Raw genomic sequence first — 14,125 nt, forward strand, 5'->3', positions numbered from 1 at the left:
AACTGGAAATCTGTCTCAAAAGAGAGGACAGGATTCTGGTCTTCTTATTTCATGCCTCCCTCTCTGTTGGCCGTGTATTCTAACTTACAGGTAGTGGTTTTCCAAATCTCCTTAACAGGAATCTTCCTTCACATCAAATCCTAGGCAGAAGCCACACATAGTTCTGACTGGGGGGAAGAGTGCAGGTGGTGGTGGGGGCATGATGGGGTGGGTGAGTCCCTCCTCCCTGCTTGTCTGCTCAGCAGCTCCTGAACACCCTGGGAGGCAGATTCCTTTAAGCAAAACTTGAAAATCAGTGCACTGGAAGGACACACATAATCACAGAAAGAGATGTCTGGAAGGACAAAGGACTGTAACAACGAGGTCTGACTGTAATCATAGAAAGTGGGGTTCAAAAACTAGCTCATCATCTGTAAGTGCTGTGACATTGGCACTTGATTTGTCCCCCTTAGCTTCAGATTCTTGATCTGTAAAATGAGGCTTATAATTGTATTCTCCTAATTGGGCTGGAAGAAGAATTAAACAAGGTTTTGTAGCAAAGATCTTGGCCCAGAGTAAGTGCTTCAGAGGTCTTATTACTATTCCTGCCGCAGCTATTGTTCTGATTATTAATATTATTCCAACAGCAAAACTTATCGGAAGAAGTTACCTTGAGGTCTGTGTTGGGAAAGATCTGTAGGTGTGATCTGGAGGCAGAAAACTGTGATCATTAGTGGCCTCTGTCTTGGGAATGTGTTAGAGGGAGTGATGACCATGGAGGCCAGAACGGCCATCCTAACTTTAAGGGGAGCCTGAGTTCTTTGCCTTTCTCCCCCACTTCTCAGCAAGAAGATGCTCCCACATGTATGGAGAATAAACTGGAGTGTTAATGAACATATTCTGCAGCCACCACCACAGTGTTGGCTCCCAGATGTTTTTAGTGCCAGAGGATAAATGGTCTCTTCTTCTCTGAGGCTACTGCTATCATTTCCATGAGACCAGACACAAGATCAGAAGGCCAGCCAAGATCAAATGGTACTAGAAGACTGTAGAGGATAGAATTGGAAGCCCAGACTTGACCCGTGGGCTCCTTCTTTCTATGTGGTTGGACAATGGGAAGTCACCCCCACCCTTAGAAAGCCAAGTGGACCCAGTAGCAGCAGACATAGATGCAAGGGAAACAAAAGTGAGTAGTATGACCTGATTATTTGCAAAGGTCTAGTTCAGCTCTTCATGGCTAGAGATTTGGGGCTGGAGCTCTAAATAGTAGAAAAGTGTGTTCATGTAATGTAATGTGCCATGCATCATTAAGGATTCAAGAGCTTAGGCAGAAGGCCACTAGGTAGATATGCAGAGGGGTAAGACCCAAGCCAGCCCCCTTGATAGAAAGGCTTGCCCTGAAGCTCCATTGCTCCTCTCACCCTGTGTTCTGTTCACCAAGTGCTAGTCCTAAACTTGGCATTTACCAGGAACCCTTATCGGCAAACTGGTGGTCCAGTGTGGCTTGTGACCTCATGTGACTCTCCCTTGTGTCAGACATAGTGTGTGGATTTTCTCTCTCTCACAGTCTTCACTGTGGGGCCTCAGAAAAGACTCCTGAGTTTTTTACTCAGTTTATTTCCTTCTCCAGGAGGACTAGACTGTCCTCTCCCACTGAGAAGCCCACCATCACAATATCTGAAGGCAGCCTGGAAGGCAGAGGTACTCCTCAGTGTGGTCACAGGACTGACGGCAAGTGGAGGGAGGCTGCTGGATCTCAAGTTTGAGCTTCCTATGCAGGCTGATGTTACGTGTTTATCTGTTTTTATTTCTACTCTTTTTGCCCTTTTCTGCCCATCTAGCTCTTCCCACTAGTTGTAAATGGAGTTCATGGCTTTGTTCTACCTCTGTGGACCAGTGGAGTTTAATTAAGGCTCCAGTTCAATTTAAGGCACAAAGCTGCCTACCATCTAGGGATCTCTGAAGAGAACTGGAACCTTAACCCCATTTAAAATGTATCCTGCAGACAGGTCCAGTTCATCCAAAATCACCTCCTGCCTGATGCTTTAGTCATTAATTATTGGAAAGTAACTGACATATCAATGACAGACAGTGATAAAACCCTTTCCTTGTTAGAGCCACCTTACCAGAAAAGTCACCTGACTTGACTCCCAGCTCAGTCAAGGCCAAATGCTGCCTCACCCTTTAGGAAATTCATCATCTACCAACTTGTTTAATGTTGAACCATCACTGACATAGTTTTATCTCTCTGAGAGCTTGATAGGATTTATGAGATCTCCCCCTGCCCCCAAAGCTTAGGAAAACAGAACCCAAGGAGACATAATCCCCTCAGGATCAGTGGCACTGATGCCATGAGGGCAGTGCATGTGCCCCAGCCATGCTCCCCTAAAAGTGCAAACTGTGCCTTTGAGGTGACCACACAGTTCAGGAATGATGCCCCTTCCCCATAGAATTACAGAAGACTGCAAGGTAATCAAACTGTGTTCAGAGCCCTGTGCATCTGTAGGCTGATATTCAGTCCCTCTGCAGCCCTTCCCTTGGAAAATCTGGGGAAAAGGAGTCTGGGAGGTGGTAGGTAACAAGCATTTCCTTTGGAGGAGTTCTTGCACCCACGTACAAATGGCTACATACAGATTTTGTGTTTTGATTCAACTCCTTGAACATACCAAGGGCTCTTGCACCTCACTGCCTTTTCCCTTCTTCCCTGTGCCTGGAGTGTTTCTTCCTCAAAGATCAAAATGATGGGCAGCCCCGGTGGCCCAGTGATTTAGCGCCACCTTCAGCCCGGGGTGTGATCCTGGAGACCCGGGGTTCGAGTCCCATGTCGGGATCCCTGGATGGAGCCTGCTTCTCCCTCTGCCTGTGTCTCTGCCTCTCTCTCTCTCTCTCTCTCTCTCTCATAAATAAAATCTTTATAAAAAAAAAAAAAGATCAAAATGGTGTGTGCTTTCTTTTCCTCCAAAGCTGGACTCACATGTCACCACATCAGTGCTGCCTTCCTTCTCCAGCCACACTATTGAAACTTCCAGCTCCTTTCCTAACCCCTATATTTCTCATCTCCTATTGCCTTAGCCTTATAGCTATCTGACACACCACATGTGTTCCTTATTTATCGTGTTTCTGTTAATCTCCATGAGCTCGAGCTCCACATGGGCACAGACTTTGGTCTGTTTCATCACTGCTGTGCTCCCAGCAGTTAGAACAGTGTGCCCTGCACGGAGTATGTGATCACATGGTAAATTAATTCCACTTACAGAAATACTGTAGTCGAAGCAAGGGATCCACTGAGAGGCTAAAGAGGAGCTGAGAGCTGAAATGCAACCATGAAGTCGAAAACACATCCCAGGAGCGGGGGCAACTTGGAGGGAGAGCTGACCTAGCTCTGAATAAAGCTCATACTACCAAGGCTTCTCCTTGGTCCCTGTGTCCCCCTGTGTCTGATTTCTGCATAAGCTGATGGGGATATTTTAGAGAGAAGAGAAAGCAGTGTCTCCTAAGCTCTGAACCAGAGCTTGATCTGCCTAGATGCACTTGAAGCTGAAAGGTAGGCATCCTGCTTTTTATGCGCTCATTCCTCCTGGTACCAAGTGTTCTGGTCCTAAGGGCCAGACATGTTTTTAATCTTGAAAATGTGAAAATTTGGCTTCCCTTGCCAAGTAGTTGTATAAAAAAAAGAGAGATGGAATAATGTATGTGAATAAGCTTTTTCAGAAAAATCAAAGAGAACTCCAAATTGTGAGGCATTCTCATCATTTTCCTAAGACTGAACCATCCTTTCTCCCTTCTGCAAGCTGCACTTAGCTGCACTTACTGTGGCCAGGAGGGAATCCAAGAAGCTGCCAGAAAAGACAGTGCCTGTGGAAAAGGACGTGCTAAGATGCAGGCTTGTTCCTGCGAAGGATTCATCCAGTCCACTCAGCTGTTCAATATAGTGGATATTGGAAGGATTTTCTGTAAGGCAAAAATGGAAAAAAAAGAAAGGCAGGCAGACAAGCTTAAGAATGCAGGAGTGCCATACAAGGCAGGCCAAGGGGTGATCACTGATCAAAGAATTTGACGTCTATTCTGGGGTCAATGTGGGATCTGCCCTTACTTTAGTCTGTCTATCTATCTATCTATCATCTATATTTTTTATTTCCAAGTATCTTCCTCCCCTAAAGACATGTATCCTTCTTGGCTACCTTCATAATCAAGGGTATACCTTCAAGCCCATCTCCTCCAAATAAGTGTCCCCAGTGTCACCTTTGTATAATTTATCTCTCAGACCAGGGCACTTTTGGAAATAAAAAGGTGTACTCTCAATAACTGCACTGACAGGGAGGCCTGGGTGGCTCAGTAGTTGAGCGTCTGCCTTGGGCTCAGGGTGTGATCCCGGTCCAGGGATCGAGTCCTGCATCGGGCTCCCTGCAGGGAGCCTGCTTCTCCCTCTGCCTATGTCTCTGCCTCTTTCTGTGTCTCCTATGAAAAAATAAATAAAATCTTTTTAAAAAAATAACTGCACTGGGGAAACAGGCATAAATAGGAACGTATGATCCCCCCAGTTACAGACATTTTTCATAATACCATGCCATAGATACCTCGGTATTTACTTGGGTTTTTAGAGTTGTCTGGGTCCAGAATGAGTTAAAGCAGTACCTCTCAAAAGCTTAATGTGTATACGAATCACCCAGGGATCTTGTTATAACACAGATTTTGATTAACTGGGTCTAGGGGTAAGAATGGGATTCTAGGTACCCAAGAAGCTTCCAGATGCTATTGATGCTGCTGACTCTTCGACTACACTTTAAGTAGCAGGGCTTAGAGAATCCTCTGAACTGGGGCCCATGTAGCAGTAGTCAAATTAACCATTAGCACATCTTTACTTATCCCAGATTGCAACTCAGATCCCTGGAAGAAGCCTCTGAAGGGAATGGAATTGGTCATTGTTGCAAATACAAATAGAAGCACTGATTGCCTTTGTTCCAAGATTATTGTTTCAAAAATGTTTAAATTGAAAATAGTATTGGAAGATAGAAATAATATCTCTCACCAGAGCAAAGGGAATCATGCTTACTGCCCATTATAAAAGCTTCTGGTTCCTGAAGCCTGGGGTTCCTCTCCTCTAAAGCAATCCATGGTGGGTACAGGTATCATTTGGCCTTTTTCATGTCATCCTGTGGGAACTGGCCTTGAGCAAGCAGCACAAAATTGATGATACTCTGGCTATGGCCATTGCTTTGAGTAATAAACTGCTTTTTTAATCTCTGATGGAGTGGTCTTGTGTCTTCTGCCAATATCCATGAAAATGTGGCAGGTTAACTTACTGGTTTACAAGTAGCATAAGATCTTACTTACATCCTTCACAGTTCTTGACAGTCCTATTATAGATCAAACCAAATCTACTGAGCGTGATGCAGAATACATTCCTAACTAAGACTGGATTTTTCCTAATTCTTTAAGTCACTCCATGTTTTTATAAAAGATGAGCAATAATACATGACCATATCAACCCACATTTTTTATGCACATATATTTTTTTTCTCCTTGCATTGCCAACCCTCAGCACGCACACATACCCCAAGAGCCCTTGTCCAAATCTTACTGTGTCATCTTAAAATATTGGCCTCCACTTTCCTAGACATTTTCCTGCAGGCCACTGTACATTCTGTACTAAAGTGCTAGAGTTCAGACTTGCAGCTCTCATGTCATTGTGACCCTTTCCAGCCAGCCAAAGAACAAAAGCTGCATGAGCTGGCAGGTGATTTGTTAGACTAATTTGACAAGGGTTGCCTGGTGCCAGCAAGTCGTTACTTGAACAAAGCTCTAAGTCCCTGGAGAGTGACCAGATGTACTTTGGAGCTAGTGAGAAGCTGGCCGTTCCCCTCCTAAGCACTCCAACTTACATCATAGTCTTCTAATCAATGTCCTTAGTGTATATACACCTTGGCTTAAACATGATTAAAAGGACAGAAAAAAAAAAGATACAAGTAAAAATGGCTGTCTCAGGTTCTAATCTGTGTAAAAGATTCCTCTTTTTCCTATCTTCCCCTTTTCTTAACAATTATTGTCAGTATTAAATCCTGGTGTCCCCTATTGCCTCCCAAACATATCCCCAAATGCACACAGACACCTTCCCTGCCTTCCCCAGCCTTTCTTCTACTCCCAGAGCTCCTCACATCTAAGAAAGTCTCATACATGTGCATTTTCCATATGGTGTTGGTGAGAGATAACAGCTTATTCTGGTATTTCTGCATGGGGTATTTCCATTTTAGAAGAGCACCACTCAGAGCCAGGATTAAGATGACATAAGGGAGATATCTGGAACATAAAGTTTAAGGACCCCAGGGGTGGGTGCCTCCTTAACATCTGCATCCTGAGTGCCTCATTTGTGTCTCCCTAATCCCAGTCTTGGTATTAGTACAGGAAAGGACCTGCTTGGTTTAGAGACCCATGATTAGTAGGTAAATGAGTATAGGGAGATCCTTCCTAGCAGTCCTCATACCCAGGGCCCATCCCATAGAAGATTTCCTCCAAACAAGGCTGAGCCAGTTGCTGGTCTCCCTCTCCTGATAACTGAACAGGAGGAGAAGGTAGATACTATTCCTGCACCCTGACACCCAGATATAACAGGCTCTGCTTGATGATGTCACCAGTTAGATAAAAGCCCAATGTGATGTCCAGTCAAATACTTAATGCTTCTCTGGTTCCCTCTCTAGTTCCTCAGTTCTTTGACTGTAGATTCTAAAAGGAAATCTGGGACATCGATTATGGATAACAACAATTTCTCCTTTGCATTTTGTCCTTGAAACTCAACTTACTCAGTTCAGTGAGGATGGGGATTCTTCGGTATTTGGATTTCCCAGGAAATCTGAAGGTCTCTGAAGTCCCTTCTGTGGACACAGACAACAGAGATGAAAAGAGATTGATAAATGCAAACAAAGTATCTTAGAAAACTTGGCAATGACATAGAAGCACACCATGTAACCTGGAGCTTTATCTTAACAAAGTTATTCTTATGTCCAAACCCGTTTCTTTCCCTATATTTAGGGGAAACAATTGGGGCCTCCTTAGCATCTCCTTTTGCGAAGTGATTTTTGTGTTTTAAATGGCACTTCAAGTGAATTACAAAAAAGGCAAAGCTCACCCAGTGGTTGCTTATTGACCACATAAGTAAAATATGATTCTTCTCTGTGGAATGGTAGTGTTGGGTGATGGCTCAGGCAAGCTGTGCCCAAATCCACATCCATTTGCTTGGAGAACTTTCAGGAAACCATGAATAAATAGGTGGTGCTCCTCAACCAGTGCTTTTGGAGACACCGCAGCTGGTTTCTGGCCCCTAGTGCTTTAGGGTTCTTTGGGATGCTCTCTGGGTACTGTTCACATCTTCTTTCTTCTTCGTTAGACCTGGCTGCCTCCCATCCCTAGTTGGCTTGCTTCAATCCCCAATGCTTTGGGAGTTCCTTAAAGATGGGCAGGGTGTCACTTGGAACCTCTGAGCTTTGCTTTCAGTTTACAGACAGATTTCCCTCGGGCTTGAGAATGTGAGGCTCTTCACTTTCCTCTGTGAGTCTCGACTCCATCCACCAGACAATGATGCACAGCTCCAGCCTGACACACAGTTTTACCATGTAGGGAATTATGGACAAATTCAAAACTGGGAGAAACACCAGAGTTTTGGTCTCTAAGCCAAAAAAAATATAAAGAATGAAAAGGGAAGAGAGAAATGGGGAACTGGCATCTACTTAAAAAAGAAACACACATACAATGTTCTCATCAGATGTGATGCTTTAAAACTGTTGGTTGCCTTTCTTGAACCTTCCTGAGAATGCTATATAACAGGGACACACTACTGTGAAAGGTAAAAATTCTATTTATAATTAAAATTCCCTGCTGCCTTTGAAGAGGGTCTGCTGTTTACGGCACCAGGCACACAGGACGGGTGGGAATGAGATGGGGAGCGAACGGAGATGAGCATGGTGGTAAGACAGGCTGATAGGCAACCTGTCCCACTGAGACAGGGACAGGAGAAGAGAAACAACCCAGAGGGAAATTTTTTTCAGAGGGAATACTGCATACTACAATATTTACCAGCTCCTCCATCTCCCTGAGACTTTCAGTAAAAGAGGCACTTCTTGTTAATGCAGAGTAGAGCTGAATATATTTCTGAGAACTGCTAAAATTCTGAGTCATGCTCCAAGGTAGATTGAGGGTGAAACTCCACAGGAAGTTCCCAACCTATCTGGTTTATAGCTAGAACTGGCAAGGGCCTTAGGAATTTAGCAAACCCTCCAGCTTCAGGTGGGAAAGTGGAAGATGAGAGGGCTAACTTTGCTCACACAGCTATGTAAGTGGAAGGCTTACATCATGGTTAGAGATCAGATATTCTAACTCATTGGTAAATCTTATTTGTAATGAGATCTGAATACATTCAAACTTTTTTCCCTTAAAAAAAGTCTCTGGGATTTCCATAATGCAGAAAGATTGGCGGAACTAAGATTTCCTTTATTCTCAGAACTGTGTAAGATGCTTTCTCTGCTCTCTGTACCTTTCCTTCTTCTTCCTCTGCCAATATTTTAAAGAGAGTCTATTCCATGTTAGGACTGTAAAGAGTCCCTGCTCCAATGACATTCTACATGCTACGAATATAAAATATTTCCAGATAGTGACAAGTAGTGTGGAAAACTAACTTTTAGGGACCAGTGATTGGTGAGGAAAGGTGACTTTAGATAGAGTCTGAAAAGAGGCCTCTCTGATGTTGGAATGGAGTCCTGAGGGTTGAAAAGCCACCCAGGCAGAGGGGATAGGATAAGAAATCCAAAGAAGGAAAAAGCCAGTATAAACAGGACTAAGTAGGAGAATATTCAAACACCCTACTGGCCTGAAAGATGCTATGTGATTTTCCTATAAATGTCACAGGTCACATAGAATTTAAAGTAGGGAAATGACATTACAAAACATTTTTAAAAGATCCCTCTGGCTGCTATGACAGTAGAAACTATAGAGATATCAGAATTTTACTACAGTCATATCAAATCTGTGAATTCAGTATATAGAGGCAGATACTTTGATATCACATGTTCTTCTTGGGTGCAAAAATATGCATATCAGTTGAAATAAATGCTTTGGACACCAGCTGAAGGACAACAATGGAATTTCTGCCTTAATTCTATCTTGTATTGTAGAGCAATAGTTAATTTGAATATGTGTCAGATCATAGCCTGGGTATATTTTACTAGTGTCAATATTTTTGCTGCCTAATAGTACACAGTATTATACCTGAAATATTCCAGTCTGGCAGGGTGCTATTACAAAAGATTGCTTAATTGTAGATTACTACTGTACATTTAAATTTCAGTAGCATATTAAGTTGTCAGACTTAATTACCGTTATATGTTTAGATTATGCCACAGATTATTTAGTTCAGTACCTAGGTTTGCCAACCTGTTCTCCTTGTGATGCGACAGGGCAGCAATTAGAGCGTCACTGGAAACCCTAAAGTTTCCCATGGAAATGTCCAGAGGGATGGCATTTTTACTGATCTTTCAGAGAGTCCTCATTCTGCTGTCCCCAACCCCTAACATCCCTTGATGCCTTGGTGGTCCATGATGGCCTTTGTATGTAAATTTATCATGACTGCGAAATGTGGGAAAGCCCACTGATCCCACAAAAGTCTCATCAGATATTCTAGGGCAATGTTTCTGATCTTGATACTATTGACATTTTTGGCCAAAAGGTTTGTTTGTTTGTTTGTTTGTTTTAAACCTGTGGGACTGTACTGTGCATTGTAAGATGTCTACCAGCATCTCTGGCCTCTACTCATTAGCTGCCAATAGTATGCCCTCAAGTTGTGACAACCAAAACTGTCTCCAGACTTTGTCAGATGGCCTCTGGGGGCAAAACTGCCCCTGGTTGAAAACCAGTGTCCTAGAGGAAGGGAAAGTGAACTGCCCATTGGCTAGTCTGATGCCGGTGCCCAGCATGCAAGATGTTCTCTGGCTCCTAGCAGAATTTCCCAGTCCTTTATACTGACAATTCTTGGATATGTGTATTCCCATTTCCACATTTTAAGGATGGTGCAAGAGCAGTATTAACATGAAATGGGAAGAATGGTTAAGAGAACCAAACAGGCCTCTCTGAGGATTTGGAATTTCTATATATAAACTCCAGGTAGATTCCTATAATGCCAGAGTGATTGATAAAATTTCTGAGTAATGATACTTTGCTCTTCATAAGTGCTCATCTTGTAACTTTACTGAGGCTATGGCACCAGATAAGTAGACGCAATGACCTTCATTAGGTGGCACAGTAGAGCTTGACTGGATCTACATTTCCTGGTTACACAAATGGGTATGATGACATCCATAAAAGAAATGGTACCAAACCTGCACAATACATTTTTCTTTAAACTTTCCCTTTTATCTTTGGGGAAAGCACCTACTTATACTTCATAATGATTGAAATACTTTGATAGTCCTTCATTTTCTTCTGCCTCCTTTCAAAACCTTTCTCCCCCTCTACCTCCTTCTACCAATTCGTCTTTCTCCTTTGAGGGCAACCTTCCAGCCTGTAACAGAGTACATGGTGCATCATACAAAATCAATATAATTTTGTTGAATTAATGAATAAGTGAAAGGATGAAAATCACTAGATATAAAGAAAATCAGAATTATATTCACAGGTTTCTATCTTTCTAGCCTATATAATATGTGAGACTTAAATAAAGCTAGTAATAGGAAGACAAGTCACTCAGATGATTAACTAGATGGTCAGTCAGTGTCAGTTCATCCCAGACTTAGGTTACATGGGCATTTTCATTTTTTTAATAATAACATATAATTATTGAACAGCTACTTGTTGCTAGTACAATGCCTGGTGCTATGTATCATATAGAATTTTTTATTACATTTTTTATTTAAATTCAATTTGCCAACATATAATATCCAGTGCTTATCCCATCAAGTGCCCTCTTCAGTGCCAGTCACCCAGTTACCCCATCCTCCCACCCACCTCCCCTTCTGCAACACTTTGTTTCCCAGAGTTAGGAATCTCTCATGGTTTGTCTCCCTCTCTAATTTTTCTTACTCAGTTCCCCTCCTTTCCCTTATTATCCCTATCACTATTTCTTTTTTTTTTAAGATTTTATTTATCTATTCATGAGAGACACAGAAGAGGCAGAGGCATAGGCAGAGGGAGAAGCAGGTTCCTTGCAGGGAGCTCGGTGTGGGATTCGATCCTGGACCCCAGGATCATTCCCTGAACTGAAGGCAGACGCTCAACCACTGAGCCACCTAGGTGTCCCACCCTTCACTATTTCTTATATTCCACATATGAGTGAAACCATATGATGGTTGTCCTTTTCCAATTGACTTATTTCACTTGTATATTGATGATATTGCCTATTAAGTGAATACTTCCTCTCTGTCTAATCACAGAGAATTGTAAGCATGGTGTACACACACACACACACACACACACACACAATTACTCTCACATGTACCACACACAGATCTTGTGTAAATTTGAGTGATTCTAATTGCAAGGCTGAAGATTTATGTGCACAATACAACAGCATTTTTAGATTTTCTTAGCAGTGATATGGCTTAGTCTGGAATACTTTGATATTCATAAAGTGCTTGGTTACTAGTCTGCTTTGCAAAACATCCTGAAACTCTGAATGCCGAGTCAGCTTTTGATGCTTAGTGAGGGTGTCTCAAATAGGTGGTTCAGTTCACCTACCAAAGATTAGGTTAGATTATTTATTTAGTCCTTTGGCATAAGAATCTTCTATTTTTCTTTTTTTTTTAATTTATTTTTTATTGGTGTTCAATTTACTAACATACAGAATAACCCCCAGTGCCCGTCACCCATTCACTCCCACCCCCCGCCCTCCTCCCCTTCTACCACCCCTAGTTTGTTTCCCAGAGTTAGCAGTCTTTACGTTCTGTCTCCCTTTCTGATATTTCCCACACATTTCTTCCCCCTTCCTTTATAAGAATCTTCTATTTTTCTACCTAGCAATAGTGCTCTAGGAGTCAGAGAGCATTCTTTTAGTTTCCTAATTTGATTCTGAACATTTTTATCCACAACCATAATCACAAAAGCCTTGCCATGTCTGTAATGTCTGACTGCTCCAAGTTCCATGCACAGAATAGCTGTGCTCAGCAGATGCATGGCCAGAAGACTGAGTTCTTGATACTGATACAAGAATTAACATCCTTGAGGGAAATGGGCTGGGTCAAGGGGACCCCAACCATGATCTACTTTTATTTTTTGACTTGAAAATCTGTTTTAGATACAGAAAATTCTTCAGTAATAGTACTTTCATGTTAGGTTGGGTGTCTAGTAGTCAATTTTAGAAACAGATTAATAGATAAGCCTTTCTCTATTTGGGGCAAAAGGGAAACTACAGTTTTTATTGATCATTTACCTCAAATACTTGGATATGGTTAAATATATGGGAACTCTACAAATGTATGGGAATTAACCTCAAACACTTGGTATAATGAAATGAACTTGGATATGGTGAAATGTATGGGAAGTCCAGGTACTGGCTCATTTGCTTCAATTCATTAAGTATGTGGTAAACATCTAAGTGACCATAACTGCCCTAGGCACTAAGAGGACTACAAAGGAGGAAAAGACTTGATTCCCATCCTGAGTAGCTCCTGCTTCTCATAATCTCTTTCCAATCTGAAGCTTCAATATGACATTTTTAGAATATAGAAGTTGGAAGAGAACTTAGAAATAATCTTCTAAAATTCATAATTTGAAAACATCATAACGGAATAAAAGAGAATTATACCTCATTCTCTGAAACATAAAACTATGAATAGTAATGGGACATCTCTAAGATCTAATGAAGACTGATAGTACTACTACTAAATATTATTAATTATAATAATATGCCAATTTCTCTCTTAACTAATAATAAATCAATAACAAAAACATCCTTAAAATTCAGTGATTTTTCTTAAGATGGGTAAACAGTGTTACATGCATTCCACTTAGGAGGTAGAAATAGCTTTCATTTGACTTAGGATTCCCAAGGACTTAACTGTTACATCTATTACAGAATTCTCAGAGTTGGGAGGGGCCTTCAAGGATATCTGACCCAATTTTCCTTCTCCTCATGATCAGAGTACTTCAGAGAGGAGTTAATTCTCTTTTCTTATTCCATTCTCTCTAGCCTCCTCCTATCAGGGAATTGTTCTTACGTGATTCTTCAGGTGTCTGGGAAGAGCAGCTAATCCTCAGTGATCCAATGTTGAGGGTAGCCATGATGGTCTCTGTGTCTACCAAAGCCGGGTTGCTTGATGCCTTGGATGAGGAGGATAAAACAGCACACATGGAACATTCCTCTATGTTGGCTGCATGGAGGTCTTCAGGAAAAAGTGCAGATCCCTAATAAGAGAAAACCCAGTAGAGGAGGGACTTCTCAGATAGAGGGATTTTTGAGTGAAAGCCTCTCCAGCCCCCACTGACTTGGTTTTAAGACTAAGTACCTGATATCTGAACATACTTAGCTTCTTTGATCACTGATCATTAATCATTAATATCTTACTGTGGATAAATTTCATAGACTCTTTCCTAACAGCAAGTCTGGATGAGCCAAAGGAGGGTAAAGAGGGAGAAGCGTACATCCATTCAGATGATTTAAGTGGAGGAAGCAAAATAGGGATAATAGCAGGGGTAACAAAAAACATCCAGAGAATGAGGAAGTTATGGATCTAAAGGCAAATTTTGCATCCTCACAATTTTGCTTGCAGCTGGTCTTTCCTATATTCTCTGAATTAGCTAACATAGTGGTGGTTTCTTCTTTTCCAATTTGGTGGAGAAATAGGATTAGATCTGGTCCTGCCTTCAGGTAGTTTAGACTTTAATACTGGTAATTCCTAACACTAGCTTGATCGAGAGATTTCTGCTCCTTTTCCCAGCTTCCTTTCTATGGTCTAAAGTAAGGGTCTAGTGCAGAGTACTTTATGATGGCTTTTTAAAAAGCAAATGAAATTTGTTCCTTCAGAGAACCATTTTTGAAATTTGAACTATGTTACATATTGCCAGCCATTATTTCATGAAAGAAATTACATGCTTTGGGGGCATTTCATACTGCACATACTTTTTTTTTAATACAGGGAAAGAGTGGCACACAATGGCACACGGGCTTATA

The 14,125-nt window shown here is 41.8% G+C and overlaps 1 protein-coding gene across 6 annotated transcripts in view; it reads right to left on the reverse strand.

Annotated features, from left to right (window-relative positions):
• The window catches only part of KCNU1 (potassium calcium-activated channel subfamily U member 1), a 144,418-nt gene that overhangs the window by 11,510 nt on the left and 118,783 nt on the right, over positions 1 to 14,125 (reverse strand). For all 6 annotated transcript variants that reach the window (XR_005371468.1, XM_038560121.1, XM_038560120.1 and 3 more), the window contains 3 exons: positions 13,173 to 13,359; positions 6,777 to 6,848; positions 3,791 to 3,930 (listed from right to left, as the gene is read on the reverse strand). Coding sequence is in view for 5 of the 6 variants with exons in the window: in XM_038560121.1 (XP_038416049.1) it covers positions 3,791 to 3,930; positions 6,777 to 6,848; positions 13,173 to 13,359 (399 nt within the window). In the remaining variant the exon portion in view is untranslated. The remainder of the gene's footprint in view (positions 1 to 3,790; positions 3,931 to 6,776; positions 6,849 to 13,172; positions 13,360 to 14,125) is intronic.

The sequence above is a fragment of the Canis lupus genome, chromosome 16 (genome assembly GCF_011100685.1).
Source record: "Canis lupus familiaris isolate Mischka breed German Shepherd chromosome 16, alternate assembly UU_Cfam_GSD_1.0, whole genome shotgun sequence".
Lineage (NCBI taxonomy): Eukaryota > Metazoa > Chordata > Mammalia > Carnivora > Canidae > Canis > Canis lupus.